The 13286-nt window shown below is 38.8% G+C and overlaps 2 protein-coding genes across 2 annotated transcripts in view; one reads left to right on the forward strand and one right to left on the reverse strand.

Moving 5' to 3' along the window:
• The window catches only part of Tusp (WD40 superfamily protein Tusp), a 79700-nt gene that overhangs the window by 1771 nt on the left and 64643 nt on the right, over positions 1–13286 (forward strand).
• On the reverse strand, positions 1319–9367 carry LOC141427124 (uncharacterized). The gene is made up of 5 exons (XM_074086362.1): positions 7132–9367; positions 3701–7031; positions 2921–3025; positions 2151–2386; positions 1319–1669 (listed from the first exon to the last, which is right to left on the reverse strand). Exons 2-5 carry the CDS (start codon positions 6810–6812, stop codon positions 1319–1321), a joined length of 3804 nt encoding a protein of 1267 aa, XP_073942463.1. The 5' UTR covers positions 6813–7031; positions 7132–9367.

Below are 13286 nucleotides of genomic sequence, written 5' to 3' on the forward strand. Positions count from 1 at the left end.
GTCTGTCTGTCTATCTGGCTTTGCTCAGGGACTATTAATGCTAGAGAGCTGTAATTTTGCACGGATATATATGTAAACTATGCCGATAAAATGGTATGTACAATAAAAAATTATCTCCCATAGACGTAAAGTGGGGGTGATATTTTTTTTCTCATCCAACCCTATGGTGTGGGGTATTGTTGGATAGGTCTTTTAAAACCATTAGGGGTTTGCTAAGGCGATTTTTCGATTCAGTGATGTGTTTGCGAAATATTGTGCAAATTTTCATAAAAATCGAGCGTCGTTCAAGAACTTTCAAGGAAAATTATAACGTTAAGTTTGCTTGAGAATTATTAGTAAGTTTAAAAATACGAAATCCTTAGAAAAATATTACTTATTTTTTTCGTAATGGCTACGGAACTCTATTTTGGGCGTCTCCGACACGCTCTTGGCCGGTTTTTTTATTTGTTCATTTATATCTACTCACATGTGACGGTAATAGCCATTCATCTGTTGATTCTATTAAATACTAATTTCTTTCTACCTCCGTCATCATCCCAGCCTATTTACGTCACACTGCTGGGCACAGACCTCCTCTCAGAATGAGAGGGCTTAGACCGTAGTTCCCACGCGGGCCCTGTGGCGACGTCCTTACGGGGTTCATGGTATAGCTTCGCAATATACCTACAACTATCGCCATATACTAGTTTAATAATATGATCATCAGATGAACACTGTTCGTGAACTTTAGATATAACTCTTAGATCATTTAATCTCGTTTACTATCACATACCCTCAAGTGGGTATGTGAGGAAATCGGGCTTCCGCCCACTGGCCTCCCAACAAATCCCCTCACAGCCAGCCCAAACCACCAGAACCAACACACGGTTCTATACAAAGGTTTGATTACATTTAATTACTATGAAAGCTCAACAAGCAATCTTGTCTTACAAACTTTACTTATCACGATTAGTGTTATTCTCTTGATCATATTGCTTTATAACGGACATTAGATATGTAAGGAAAAGCTTAAGGAACTCACCAGTGATTGTTCTCTTACTGGATGCACTAACGTAATGTGCAACTTCTATCCTATCCTCCTTACATACTCTTTATTCAAGTTAATGTCCTATTCCGTTATCAGTCCCGCCTTATTTTTCGACTGTTAAAATTCAAACTAGTGACAGATGTCAGGTGCCATAAAACAATTACTTTATTATACTGCCAGTGTTACCAATACACACACAATGTCAATTACAGTTTAAGGTTAGCTCACTTTCAGGTATAATTCGCGCTTAGCCGCGACACTCCCAACGGCGAGAGTTTTGCTGACAGACATTTACAAAAGAATAAATAATTGACGCGTCCATTCAGCAATCTTTTCCTTTGCCTTTATTGCTGCGTCTCTCTTCTTTCTGGTTGGTTCACCTTCAACACCATCATCACCGCAAGATGATGTGTTCATTAGCTCCTCTCCATTATGAGTAACTTCGTCTACGACAGCTGCTTCACCGGTATCATCAACGGCTTCATCCACTGCCACAGGCACATCACCAACATTAGAACCATCCCGTGCTTCAGGTTGTTCGGGAATCAAAGGCTCAGGTTGGATTGGTTCAACATCAAGATGTTCTGTGGTCTCCTGATTATCTGTAGCATCTCGGTTGCCGTTTGAGCCAGTAACCTCCGGCTGTTGTGTCACTATCCTACTGATCACTTCTCGAGCTGGGGCAGCATCAGTTTCCAGTGGGTATAGATGGCCGATTGAACGAGTGAAATCAGAGCTGCCAACCCTGACTATCGCTGTTCGGCATTCTCCGTCACTTCCTCGAATCAAGGAAACAATTTTTCCAACTTTCCAACTACATCTTCTACGAGAGTCGTCTTTTATTTGCACAATATCGCCAAGGCGAGGTTCTCGATGCGATTTGACTCTTGGTTGTTGGTAAGAATTGTTGTACCTTTCTCGCAGACTAGGTAGATATTGATCTTCGAACATCTTTTTAAATTCATTGAGTACAGTCTGTCCTCTTCTCCAACCCTGTACAAGATCAATTTTCGTACCCGTGCCGGTACTTGTTGCTTCTAGATTGAATTCTAAACATTTTCCCAACGATAAAAAGTCGGACGGCTTCAGCACATGCTCGAGTTCAGTACCGACTCGAACTAACGGGCGTGAGTTCCACTACTGACTCAACCTCCTTTATGACTGTCAGTAGCTGAGTGTCTTGTAACAAATGCTTATCTATTGTGCGCTTAAGACAATGTTTCACGATAGCTATAAGACGCTCGTAAAAAGCACCATGCCAGGGCGCTAACTGTGGTATAAACTTCCACTGGATCTCGTTCTCTTTGCAGTAGGGTTCAGATAGTACCTGGCTGGTTAACTTGAACTGCAAAGCGTTATCTGAAACAATTTTTAGCGGCACGCCTCTCGTCGCTGTAAACCTTCTTAAAGCTAACAAGCATTCATCAGCGGTTAAGTTATTTACTACTTCCATGTGAATGGCGCGTACAGCTAAGCATGTGAACAAGCAGATCCATCTTTTTTCTTTTCCATTTTGCGTACTGACAAACATGGGTCCAAAATAATCCATTCCTGTATATGTAAAAGGTTTGCTATAATTTACCCTTTCTGCTGGTAAAGCTGGGGTAGGTGGCAACTGATATGGACCTCCTCCATACTTCACGCACTGAGAACATTTCCTGATTACTCGCTCTACTTCTGCTCTTCCCTGTGGTATCCAGTATTTTTGTCTAATGATACTTAATGTATGCGATACTCCCACATGGTAGTTAGATTCGTGTGTACTACGTATAATCTCGTTTGTGAAAGCACATCTCCTTGGTAGAAGTATCGGATGTTTTTTGTCATATGTCCAGTTGGTGTTAGACATTCGTCCTTTACACCTTAATATCCCGTCTACGTCGAGAAACAAACCTAGGTTGCGTGTTAAATGGGTCGTTTTGCCTGCTACTTCATCAGGAAAGTATTCCTTTTGCAGCTTCCTAATCTCATCGCTGCCTTGCGTTTGCGTAGGTTTTTCTGTAACCGCACTAGTAGTAGGTAAGTCTACATCCATAGGCTGACGTGTTTCGGGTGTGTGTATTTCCATCATGTCTACATCTGTATGTTCATGACCGTCTTCGTAGCCCTTGTCTACCATTTCTGGACCGTCAACAGTATCCAGACCCTCCCCGGCCGAAAGCAAGGCTGCATGTTGGTCGCCCTTTGGGATGATGGGCCAAAAATCATGTTGCTTAGTGAGAAACTTTGGACCATTCAACCATAGGTCCTTTTTCTGTTGCCATAGCTCAGGTCGTGTTGCCAAATCAGCTGGATTCAAATTCGTATTGACATAACGAAATTCGACGTCTTTGCTTTCTTTGATTTCGTTTATGCGTCTTGACACAAATGGTGGAAGCAACTTACTAGATTTTATCCAGCTCAGAACTATAAGACTATCGGTCCATAGGTAGGCTTGTTGTATCGGTAGATCCAAGTTGCTTCGAACATATTTAAGTAGTCGACTTCCAATCAAGTAGCCCAGAAGCTCTAGGCGTGGTATCTTCAGGTCTTCTTTGTCTTCCATTGGCGTTACTCTAGATTTAGCCATCAAGAAAGATACTTTTGTCTGTTTTCTGGTAGATGATCTCAAGTATACAACAGACGCATACGAGTTCTTCGAGGCATCTGTAAATGCATGCAACTCGTACGTACTTTCCTTGCCATCACCTGTATGTCTTGGCAATGCAACTGATTTTGCTGACTGTAGGTTTTTGACAACGCTGTTCCATTTTTCTTTTAATTCGTCGGGCATAACCGAGTCCCATTTTAACTTCTTCGCGCAAAGTTCTTGAAAAAGAAGTTTGGCTGGTAGTACAAGTGGTGCTATAAAGCCGCAAGGATCATAGAAACGTGCCAGCATTCTGAGTACATCCTTTTTGGTTTTTACTTGCACTACGTCTCTTTCTAACATATTTTTTTTCAAATTGAGTCGCAGCGTGTCATCTTTCAAGTCCCATAAGAGTCCAAGTACTTTTACAGAATCCAATTTCTTGCATCTCTGTGATTCTGGAATACTAGCCATGAATTCTTCAGAGTTCGAGGTCCAATCTCTTATGTTCATTGCAAGTTCTCCGAAGGCTTCTCTTGCTTCTTCGTATACTTCTTTTGCTTTACATATAGAGTCGGCATTTATCACTAAATTGTCTACATAACATTTATCTGCGACCCTCTTCAAAAGTGATTGGTTTGTTCGAGAAAAATGGTACCTTATTGTGGCAGTCAGTAGAAATGGACTTGAAATAATTCCGAAGGGTACTCTACAGAATCTGAAGTAGATCAGATTGTCTTCAGTTGGTTCCGCAGTTAAGTCTTTTACCCATAGGAATCGGGTGACTTCCCTATCATTTTCTTGCAGTCCAACTTGAAGAAACGCCTTTTCCACGTCTGCAGTTATGCCAATTTCACCGGTTCGAAACTGAAGAATTAATGCAGTCATGTCTTCAATCATAGATGGACCACGATACAGGCACTCGTTCAAACTCTTCTTTCCATTTAATTTTGCAGAAGCATCGTAAACGATCCTGCCTCGTTTACCATTCTGCTGGACTATATGATGAGGCAAATAATGAACAGGTACATTTTCATTCCTTGGTCGAGATTCCACAATCTCTATGATGCCAGCCTCTAACTGTTCTTTGAGTATATCCTGGTATTCTTTAATTGTCTCATCATTAGAACGTCGCAGTAGGCTTTTCAAACGTCCATATGCTAGTCCAAAATTGGTAGGTAATTCTGGTGGAAATTCAATCCACGGCCACTTGACTTCGTACCTTCCATTGCTATATTCTACTGTCGAATTGAAATGTTTCACCGCTTCCTCTTCTCGAGTGGTCTTAGGAGAGTCTGTTATTCCTATACTTTCGAGAGCCCAAAGGAATTTCATATCAATGGTACGCAATGGTAGGTCTGGCTCACTAAAATATGGACATCCAGGCTCATGGCATTGGCAATATGTTACGATGGATAAAGTACTTCCTTCTTGCTCTTCATGATAATTGCCAGAGATAAGCCAACCGAAATCTGTGTCCACAAGGAATAAATTGTCTTGGACTTGGTGCTTACTGCGTATGAAAGAAAAGTAGCAATCGTTCCCAATTAAGAGGTCAATACAATCACCAAGTGAATTGTCATCTGCACATATGTCAACATTGATGTCTGATGCATTCCATTCTGGTACTGGAATCTTGTCTGTTATATGTGGCACTAAATTCACCCTTATATCTCTTTCAATACCTCTTTTCGTCAGTAATTTGATTTCCGCAGCTGGGCTTGGCATTTCCTTTGCGGTCGTAGATCCAAATGTGAAGATGACAAGTAGGTCTTCGGTGTCCGTGGTCAAATCCAGTTCCTTTGCCATTTTGGTAGTTAGGTAACTTCGTTGGCTCCCAGAGTCAAGAAGTAACCTACATGGGACTTCTTTATTGTTGTGGATTAGCTTTGCTGTTGCCGTCTGCAAATAAGATTTGACATTTGTCAGTAAGTTATCTACTTTATTATAATGGAAATTAAAATGGTTGTCCGACTCACTCTTAGCAACAGCAAATTTCCTATTACATAAAGCAGAGTTGTGTGGTCTTTTGCAATGATAGCATCTTATCCGAGGAATCCTGATACACTTGTTAGCCCTGTGTCCTTCTCGGAAGCAGACATAACATTTGTTACCCAATTTTTGTTTTCTTTCCATAACAGTGCTGTATTTTTCGCACTGGTCACTGTAATGTTCCTCATTGCAAAAGACACATTCCTTTTTTGATTTCTTCTCTTGGGGACCTTGATTTTTCCCATCTTTCCTCTTCCTGTTCAGTGTGAAATTCACCTTTTGGGCTTCATGCTTCCTCGGCTTAATGAAGCGTTTGCTTAGTCGATTTTCACAAACGTGCAAGGCTTCTGTAGATGTTTCAAGTGGAATATTCGTCGAGCTAGATGGTATAGGTGCACTGGAATGTTCCATAGCAGTGATCACTTTCTCCAAGCAGTCCCTGAGCTCTGCGATCCTACTGTCTTTGGACAAAATCTTCACCTGGTAAAGAACAGGTCCCGGAAATTTTGAGGTTATTGCAACTCTCAGGTGATTACTTTCAATATTTTCTCCGTATGCCGCAAGAATCCTGAGGTGCTTCTCAATATGGTTGAGATTACGTCGACACTCACTTGGCAGGTTGGCTGCGACAGTCAAATTATTGATCGCAGCATAGTGAGCATCAACTACTTTGTCCTTCGCACCATATCTTTTCTGCAAGACGTCGACAGCTATTGTATAGTTGGCATTTGTAGCACCTAGGCCTTCTACCGTTTCTAACGCTGCACCTTCTAGCGTACTTAATAGGTAAGACAGCTTGTCCACATCTTTCAAGTTCCTAGAGTCGATATTAGCCTCAAACTTGTCCCAGAATTCAGTCCATTTTAAAATATCTCCGTTAAACTTACATAAGTCAAGTTTCGGCAATCTTGACACTTGCTCTGCTGTTGTCTTTTCTGCTACATTTACTTGACTTACAGCCTCTAAACTTGCTAGTACCTCCTCACCCATCATTTGCGCCTCGGTGCATTGGGGAACTAGACCTTCTTCATCCTGACATTTATCTATAAATAAAAAGGTTTCCTTTTCTAATGCCCCAATAGCAGTCTTTAATTTCAGACACATTTGAGAAAATTGAATGAAGGGAATGCCGATCTCGCTTTCCAGCATTGCTTTGGCCGTTTCAATGAGATCACAGAGGTGTTTTTGTCTCAACGCGAGCCTAGCTCGTAAAGCTTGTTCCATTGTGAAGCCGACTGAAATTTTAATGAGAAAAATTAAACCACTTATCACCTTATATCACTTAAATTAACTTCTTACAATAAAATGCTATTTTAGATTATCTACTTTAGACTTCCTACCTGATGGCTTTCAGCTATTCGTAGAGAACAAAATTATTCGGACGGACCCGTACTCCTTAATCCTAATCCTTATTATACTCGAATACTCTCGAATTACGTTGACCTGAAATTAATTGGAAAGTAATAATTGTACTAATATTCCAATCCCTTTTAATTCCAGAGTAATGTGTTAATCTGATTTTATCAAGACAACAATAACTTACAACGATGGTTTACAACGATGAACAGAGAGTACTTTCTTATCTTGCAATTTCACAAATTGTTAATCCTTTTAGACCACACCACTTATAATAACGACTTGTTATATATTTATTAATATTCGGTTCGATGTAAGCGATTAATTCTGAAAATAAATTCTTTTCACCAAGAACTGAACAAAACATTTTTTTTTTCTACGAGGGTGCGCGGGTATACCGAAGACTCGACGGTGCGCGTTCGGATACCTTGTGTTCTAAAGTTCACCATTCACATTCAGTTTCGTTCACTATATTACCAAAAATAAAGATAAAACGGCGGCTATCCAAAACACGTTAGAATAATCTTCAGTAGTTAAATAACAATATCTTAAAAGATAAAATAAAACCAGTTAGCCTTTTATTTATATACTTTTATTTATTATCATTCATCTTATATCTAAGAAATCGTAAACTTGTACTTACCGTGTATTGTGTATCCGAACGTACACAAGTGTTACTATTGTAAAGCAGCTCCCACACGCTCAAACATAAATTCATACGAACCGATAACGTTAATTAAGTGAAATAAAAATAAAAGTATTTTGAAATCTTTCAAATATTATCAGAATAAATTGAAAATTGAAAGAATAAATAAATAAAATCGTTTTAAATTGTTAGTCCGTACTTTGGCTAAGTTACGTCAATAAATAATGCGACCGACACAATCTGTCGACACATTTTTTTTTTTTTTTTGACAAAATGGCAAAAGCAGTTGATTCTATGCTTGGAATTTTATGCTTATTTGGTCAACTTTACTGTCACTGTCACCTCTTAAATATGGCCTTCTATGCCAAGGAATTAAATTTCACGGAACACTATACCTGTCCAACTTGGCAATCGCCTTCTTTTCATAAGACAAAATCATGACTGACCCTTTTTAATTAAAATTCCGTCCGGGCTGCACTTTACTCTACCAAGCAGGAAATCTCTTTAGTTTTGTTAATATCTTTAAACCGCGAATTTAATCAACAACTTACCCTCGTTTCATGCTAAGAATTTTACGGCTCTTTAATAACCAACCTTGCAACTCCTGCATTAATTACTGTTTTCATTAACAATCGCACAGGACATCTACTTTAGCCCTCTGAAGCCAAGGATTTTTCTTAAGCAATGACTTTTATTATTGGCAGCCTGTTGGTGAGGCAGTACCTCTACTAAAATGGATTATTATGAACTGACTCTTCCGACGAGGAACTCCCTCTAAATTTCGCAAAATTGGAAGTCAGTGGGCTTACGCCCTCTGTCCATTTATAACCAACACTATGGCTCACCGTTCTCTCATTCTGCCTGTCAGTGAGGAAGCGCCTCTCACATATGATAACTGATAACTGAGTCTGCCCACGAGGAACTCCCTCTAAATTTCGCAAAATTGGCAGTCAGCGGGCCTGCGCCCTGATCATACATACAAAGAATTCTAACTGTTCAATGTATACTGACACTACAGCAGCGAGGCTTGAAGATTGAATCGCGAAATTCTGTGTGCCAAATTAACACTGTTCCACTTGGTAAAGTCAAAGTATCCCAGCCATCTCCACCAAAATATGTGGCGACGTCCTTACGGGGTTCATGGTATAGCTTCGCAATATACCTACAACTATCGCCATATACTAGTTTAATAATATGATCATCAGATGAACACTGTTCGTGAACTTTAGATATAACTCTTAGATCATTTAATCTCGTTTACTATCACATACCCTCAAGTGGGTATGTGAGGAAATCGGGCTTCCGCCCACTGGCCTCCCAACAAATCCCCTCACAGCCAGCCCAAACCACCAGAACCAACACACGGTTCTATACAAAGGTTTGATTACATTTAATTACTATGAAAGCTCAACAAGCAATCTTGTCATACAAACTTTACTTATCACGATTAGTGTTATTCTCTTGATCATATTGCTTTATAACGGACATTAGATATGTAAGGAAAAGCTTAAGGAACTCACCAGTGATTGTTCTCTTACTGGATGCACTAACGTAATGAGCAACTTCTTTCCTATCCTCCTTACATACTCTTTATTCAAGTTAATGTCCTATTCCGTTATCAGTCCCGCCTTATTTTCGACTGTTAAAATTCAAACTAGTGACAGCTGTCAGGTGCCATAAAACAATTACTTTATTATACTGCCAGTGTTACCAATACACACACAATGTCAATTACAGTTTAAGGTTAGCTCACTTTCAGGTATAATTCGCGCTTAGCCGCGACAGGCCCGGTGCGGATTGGAAAGTTCACACATACCATTGAATTACTTCACAGGTGTGTGCAGGTTTCTTCACGTTGTTTTCCTTCACCGTAAAGCTCGTGGTAAATGTTTAATTGCGGGCCGGGGTTTGAACCCACGAACCTCTGCTTGAGAGGTGATAGGTAGCTCAAACCACTAGGCTACCACAGCTTTCTACCTACGTGAATTATTAGATTTATTTTAAGCACAATAAAAAAAAACATTTTACAGTCAAAGCTGTTTTTTAAAAACAGCTCTACGTTAATGTTTATAATATGTACGTACATTAATATTTATCTTCCATATTCAGTCACTCTAAGGTACCTACTCGTACCGTCAGCAGCAGAAGTAGACGAGCAGATATGGTGCTCGAAATGGTCTAAATCTCTCTTCATTACCTTGGCAGTGGCATCCTCTTATGGTGCTGACTGAACCTAGGCTCTCTTAAAACTTTACCCTTCCAGCGTGTTTTTAAACTGCCACAGCTGCGCTATGTATGTAGGCTCTCAAATAAACCGCGAATAATGTAAGAAAAACTCCCTTACTGCGGGCCTCAAACTTTTGTAGCGCACGTTATTGTTTAGGTAATTTATGGGCCAGGGAGGGAATGCCCGCGTCATCGTTGCCGGCACCCGAATCCGAGGGCTTCACATTTGTGGCCAAAATTACACTTTATTTACTCCCTAGATATCACTATCGCTGCCATTAGAGATTAGGGCTAATAGGGTACGTAATTGTGGTCGCAAGTGCTTCGAAAGGATCAAAAAGGTTGCTCTATTTTTTTAGGAAGTCGCTTGACAATTATTTAAGTTATAGGTTGGTTATAGGTAATACTGTATATACTCGTAGGACATACAGTATAGGTTATATATAATTAGCATTATCCTATCCATCCATACTAATATTATAAATGTGAAAGTGTGTGTGTTTGTGTGTATGTTTGTCCGTCTTTCACGTCGAAACGGAGCGACGGATCGACGTGATTTTTGGCATACAAATAGTTTATGGGCCAGAGAGTGACATAGGCTACTTTTTATCCCGGAAAAACGCACAGTTCCCGAGGGAGTAGCGCGCGATAACCAAATTCCACGCGGGCGAAGCCGCGGACAAAAGCTAGTAACTAAATAAATGCAATTAATTATACTTAATTTGCCGATTATTTGTATTTGAATCACAATTTTAGACGGGTCTTCGCCATGCATGGTAAAACTGAACTGTGACGTCACATGAATCTTGGTTTATTTTGTTTTTATTAGCGCTGTCTTGGAATTAATGGTTAGGCTAGAAAGAAATACATGCCTGTAGCTCAGAATTTCGAACAAGTAGCACGTCCGTCAATCTTCATACAAATATGACACAGCGTGCAAGCTACTCGCATGAAAAGCGCGAGCTACAGTCATGTGTGTTTCGGGTGTCAAATACCTATCTATTGTAGTAGATTGTTCAACAAGGGACTAAAACAAGCCATAATGACACGAGATGTTTAGCCACACGAGCAAGAGCGAGCGAGAGATGGTTGTTTATTCTCGCGTTAAACACTCTACTTTTCACTTTGAATGCGAGGAAAAAAAAGCAATGTTTTGTTCAAAATTATAATATTATTACTTTTTAAGGCTCAGGCCTCAAATGTCTGTTTTCCTAAAATGTACAATTCTCAAAACGTCTGCGTTTTCACAATGTTAGTACCTCTATTTTGTCAGCTTTCTCAAAATGTCTGCTATTTAAAATGTGTACAATCTCAGGAAGTCGTCTATTCATAATGTTTACATTCCTATAATATTAGTATTACCATAATTTCTGCTTTCCCGTTATGTTCACTTTTTTAAATAGGCTATAGTCTTGTTATGTTTGTTTTCCCATAATGTCTGCTTTATTTTCAAATCAATGTTCTAAATGTAAAAGGTTTAATTCCTTGCATACCTACTTACTCTTTGATAACATAAACATCTATACCAAATATAAAATTACTGGCATTCAAGATAACATTAATTACCGTTTCGTACCCGAACGAAGGGATTTGCGTAGTTCAGTTTTTTACTAAAATCACCTAAAATCAATGCTTATAAATGTGAAAGTAACTCAGTCTGTCTGTCTGTTACTCTTTCACGGCTAAACCGCTGAACCGATTTAGATGAAATTTGAAGACCATGATTGGAGACATTTTGGGAATAAGACTTTTCTGGAAAGCCAACGTATAAGAAGGCGGATATTTTGCGGTTGCAGACATTTTGAGAATAAGCACTTTCTGAAAAGCGAACATTATACAAAAAACTGTCATTCTTGGAGACAGGCAATTTTAAATAGCTGACATTTTGAGAAGCTGACATAATGCAAAAGACGTGTGGACATTCTGAAAAGCAGACATTTTGAGAAAAATAAATTTTAGGAAAACTGATATTTCAGGCCTGAGACCTTTTTAAAAACGTACGCTCGACTTATGGACAGGCCACTTGTTCAAAATTCAAATAGAAAAAAAAAATTAAAACAATTTTAAAACTAATTGGACTATTTATATTAAAATGAATTAATGCTGAATAGATTCATATTCGTAATCATTAATTGTGTTTCACGAAACTAAATCGTGTTTTTTAAAATATTTTTGCACAGTTGGCATTTTGAGGTTATTTCCACGCCCTAAAAATCCTTCATTCACTAACACCGTGTTGGCTGTTTGGGGTTTCCAACGTAAATTAAAAAAAAAAACTTGTATCTCTAGAGAATAAAAAACCGGCCAAGAGCGTGTTATACACGCCCAAAATAGGGTTCCATAGCCATTACGAAAAAATTAAGTAATATTATTATCCCAATGATTTCGTTTTTTATACGGAATCTTCCAAGTTTAGGTAAATTTTATACCTTAGGCTGCTATTTACTTTTAAACTACTAATATTTTCAAGCAAACTTAAACGTTATAGTTTTCCTTGTAAGTTTGATTTACTTACTATCATCCTGATTTTTTTTTAATTTTTCCACCCACCGGTTTAGATTTTAGAGGGTTGGACGCTCGATTTTAATTAAAAAAATTGCATTTTAAAGTTAAATATTTTGCAAAAAAAACACTGAATCAAAAAATCGTCTTATCAACCCACTAATGGTTTTAAAAGACCTATCTAATGATACCCCACACTATAGGGTTGGATGAGAAAAAAAAACACCCCCACTTTACGTCTACGGGAGGTACCTACCCTATAAAAGACTTTTTTCAATTTTTTATTGTACCATTTTGTCGGCATAGTTTTCATATATATCCGTGAAAAATTACAGCTTTCTAGCATTGATAATCCCTGAGCAAAGCCGCGGACGGACGGACAGACAGACAGACAGACAGACGTATCATTTTTGAAGACCTAACCATAGATACCCCACACGTATGGGTTTGATGAAAAAAAAATTTCGAGTTTCATTCTAAGTATGCGGGGAACCACCAAAATGTACCTATTGTTTTTGTTTCTATTTTTGTGTGAAAATCTTAATGCGGTTCACAGAATACATCTACTTACCAAGTTTCAACAGTATAGTTCTTATAGTTTCCGAAAAAAGTGGCTGTGACATACGGACAGACAGACAGACAGACATAACGAATACATAAGGGTTCCGTTTTTTGCCATTTCGTTATTAACCCTAAAAAGGAGCTTTAGTCCCGATATGCAGAGACTAAAGTAACATTTTAAGAGCATGAGAAGTGTAAAATATTTATTTTATTCCAGAATGTGGGAGAATGTAGCTTCCCATCCTGTGACAAATACGTACCTAAATATATTTAGGTACGGCGAAAACAGAAAAGAAATATCTACATAAGTCCTTACTCCAAATCCTGCGATTTTCCTCCCCAAGCATTTAAAATATTTAGATACGAAAAGGGACAAATTGGAACAAAATAAGCTTTACGACAGATAA

The sequence above is a fragment of the Choristoneura fumiferana genome, chromosome 4 (genome assembly GCF_025370935.1).
Source record: "Choristoneura fumiferana chromosome 4, NRCan_CFum_1, whole genome shotgun sequence".
Lineage (NCBI taxonomy): Eukaryota > Metazoa > Arthropoda > Insecta > Lepidoptera > Tortricidae > Choristoneura > Choristoneura fumiferana.

Coding starts and splice junctions, on each gene's coding strand:
- LOC141427124 (XM_074086362.1), bottom strand. CDS start 6,812: ATGGAACAAGCTTTACGAGCTAGGCTCGCGTTGAGACAAAAACACCTC. Junction 3,026..3,700: donor TACAGGTGATGGCAAGGAAA/GTACGTACGAGT, acceptor GTGCGGTTACAG/AAAAACCTACGCAAACGCAA. Junction 1,670..2,150: donor CAGTAGTGGAACTCACGCCC/GTTAGTTCGAGT, acceptor GTGACACAACAG/CCGGAGGTTACTGGCTCAAA.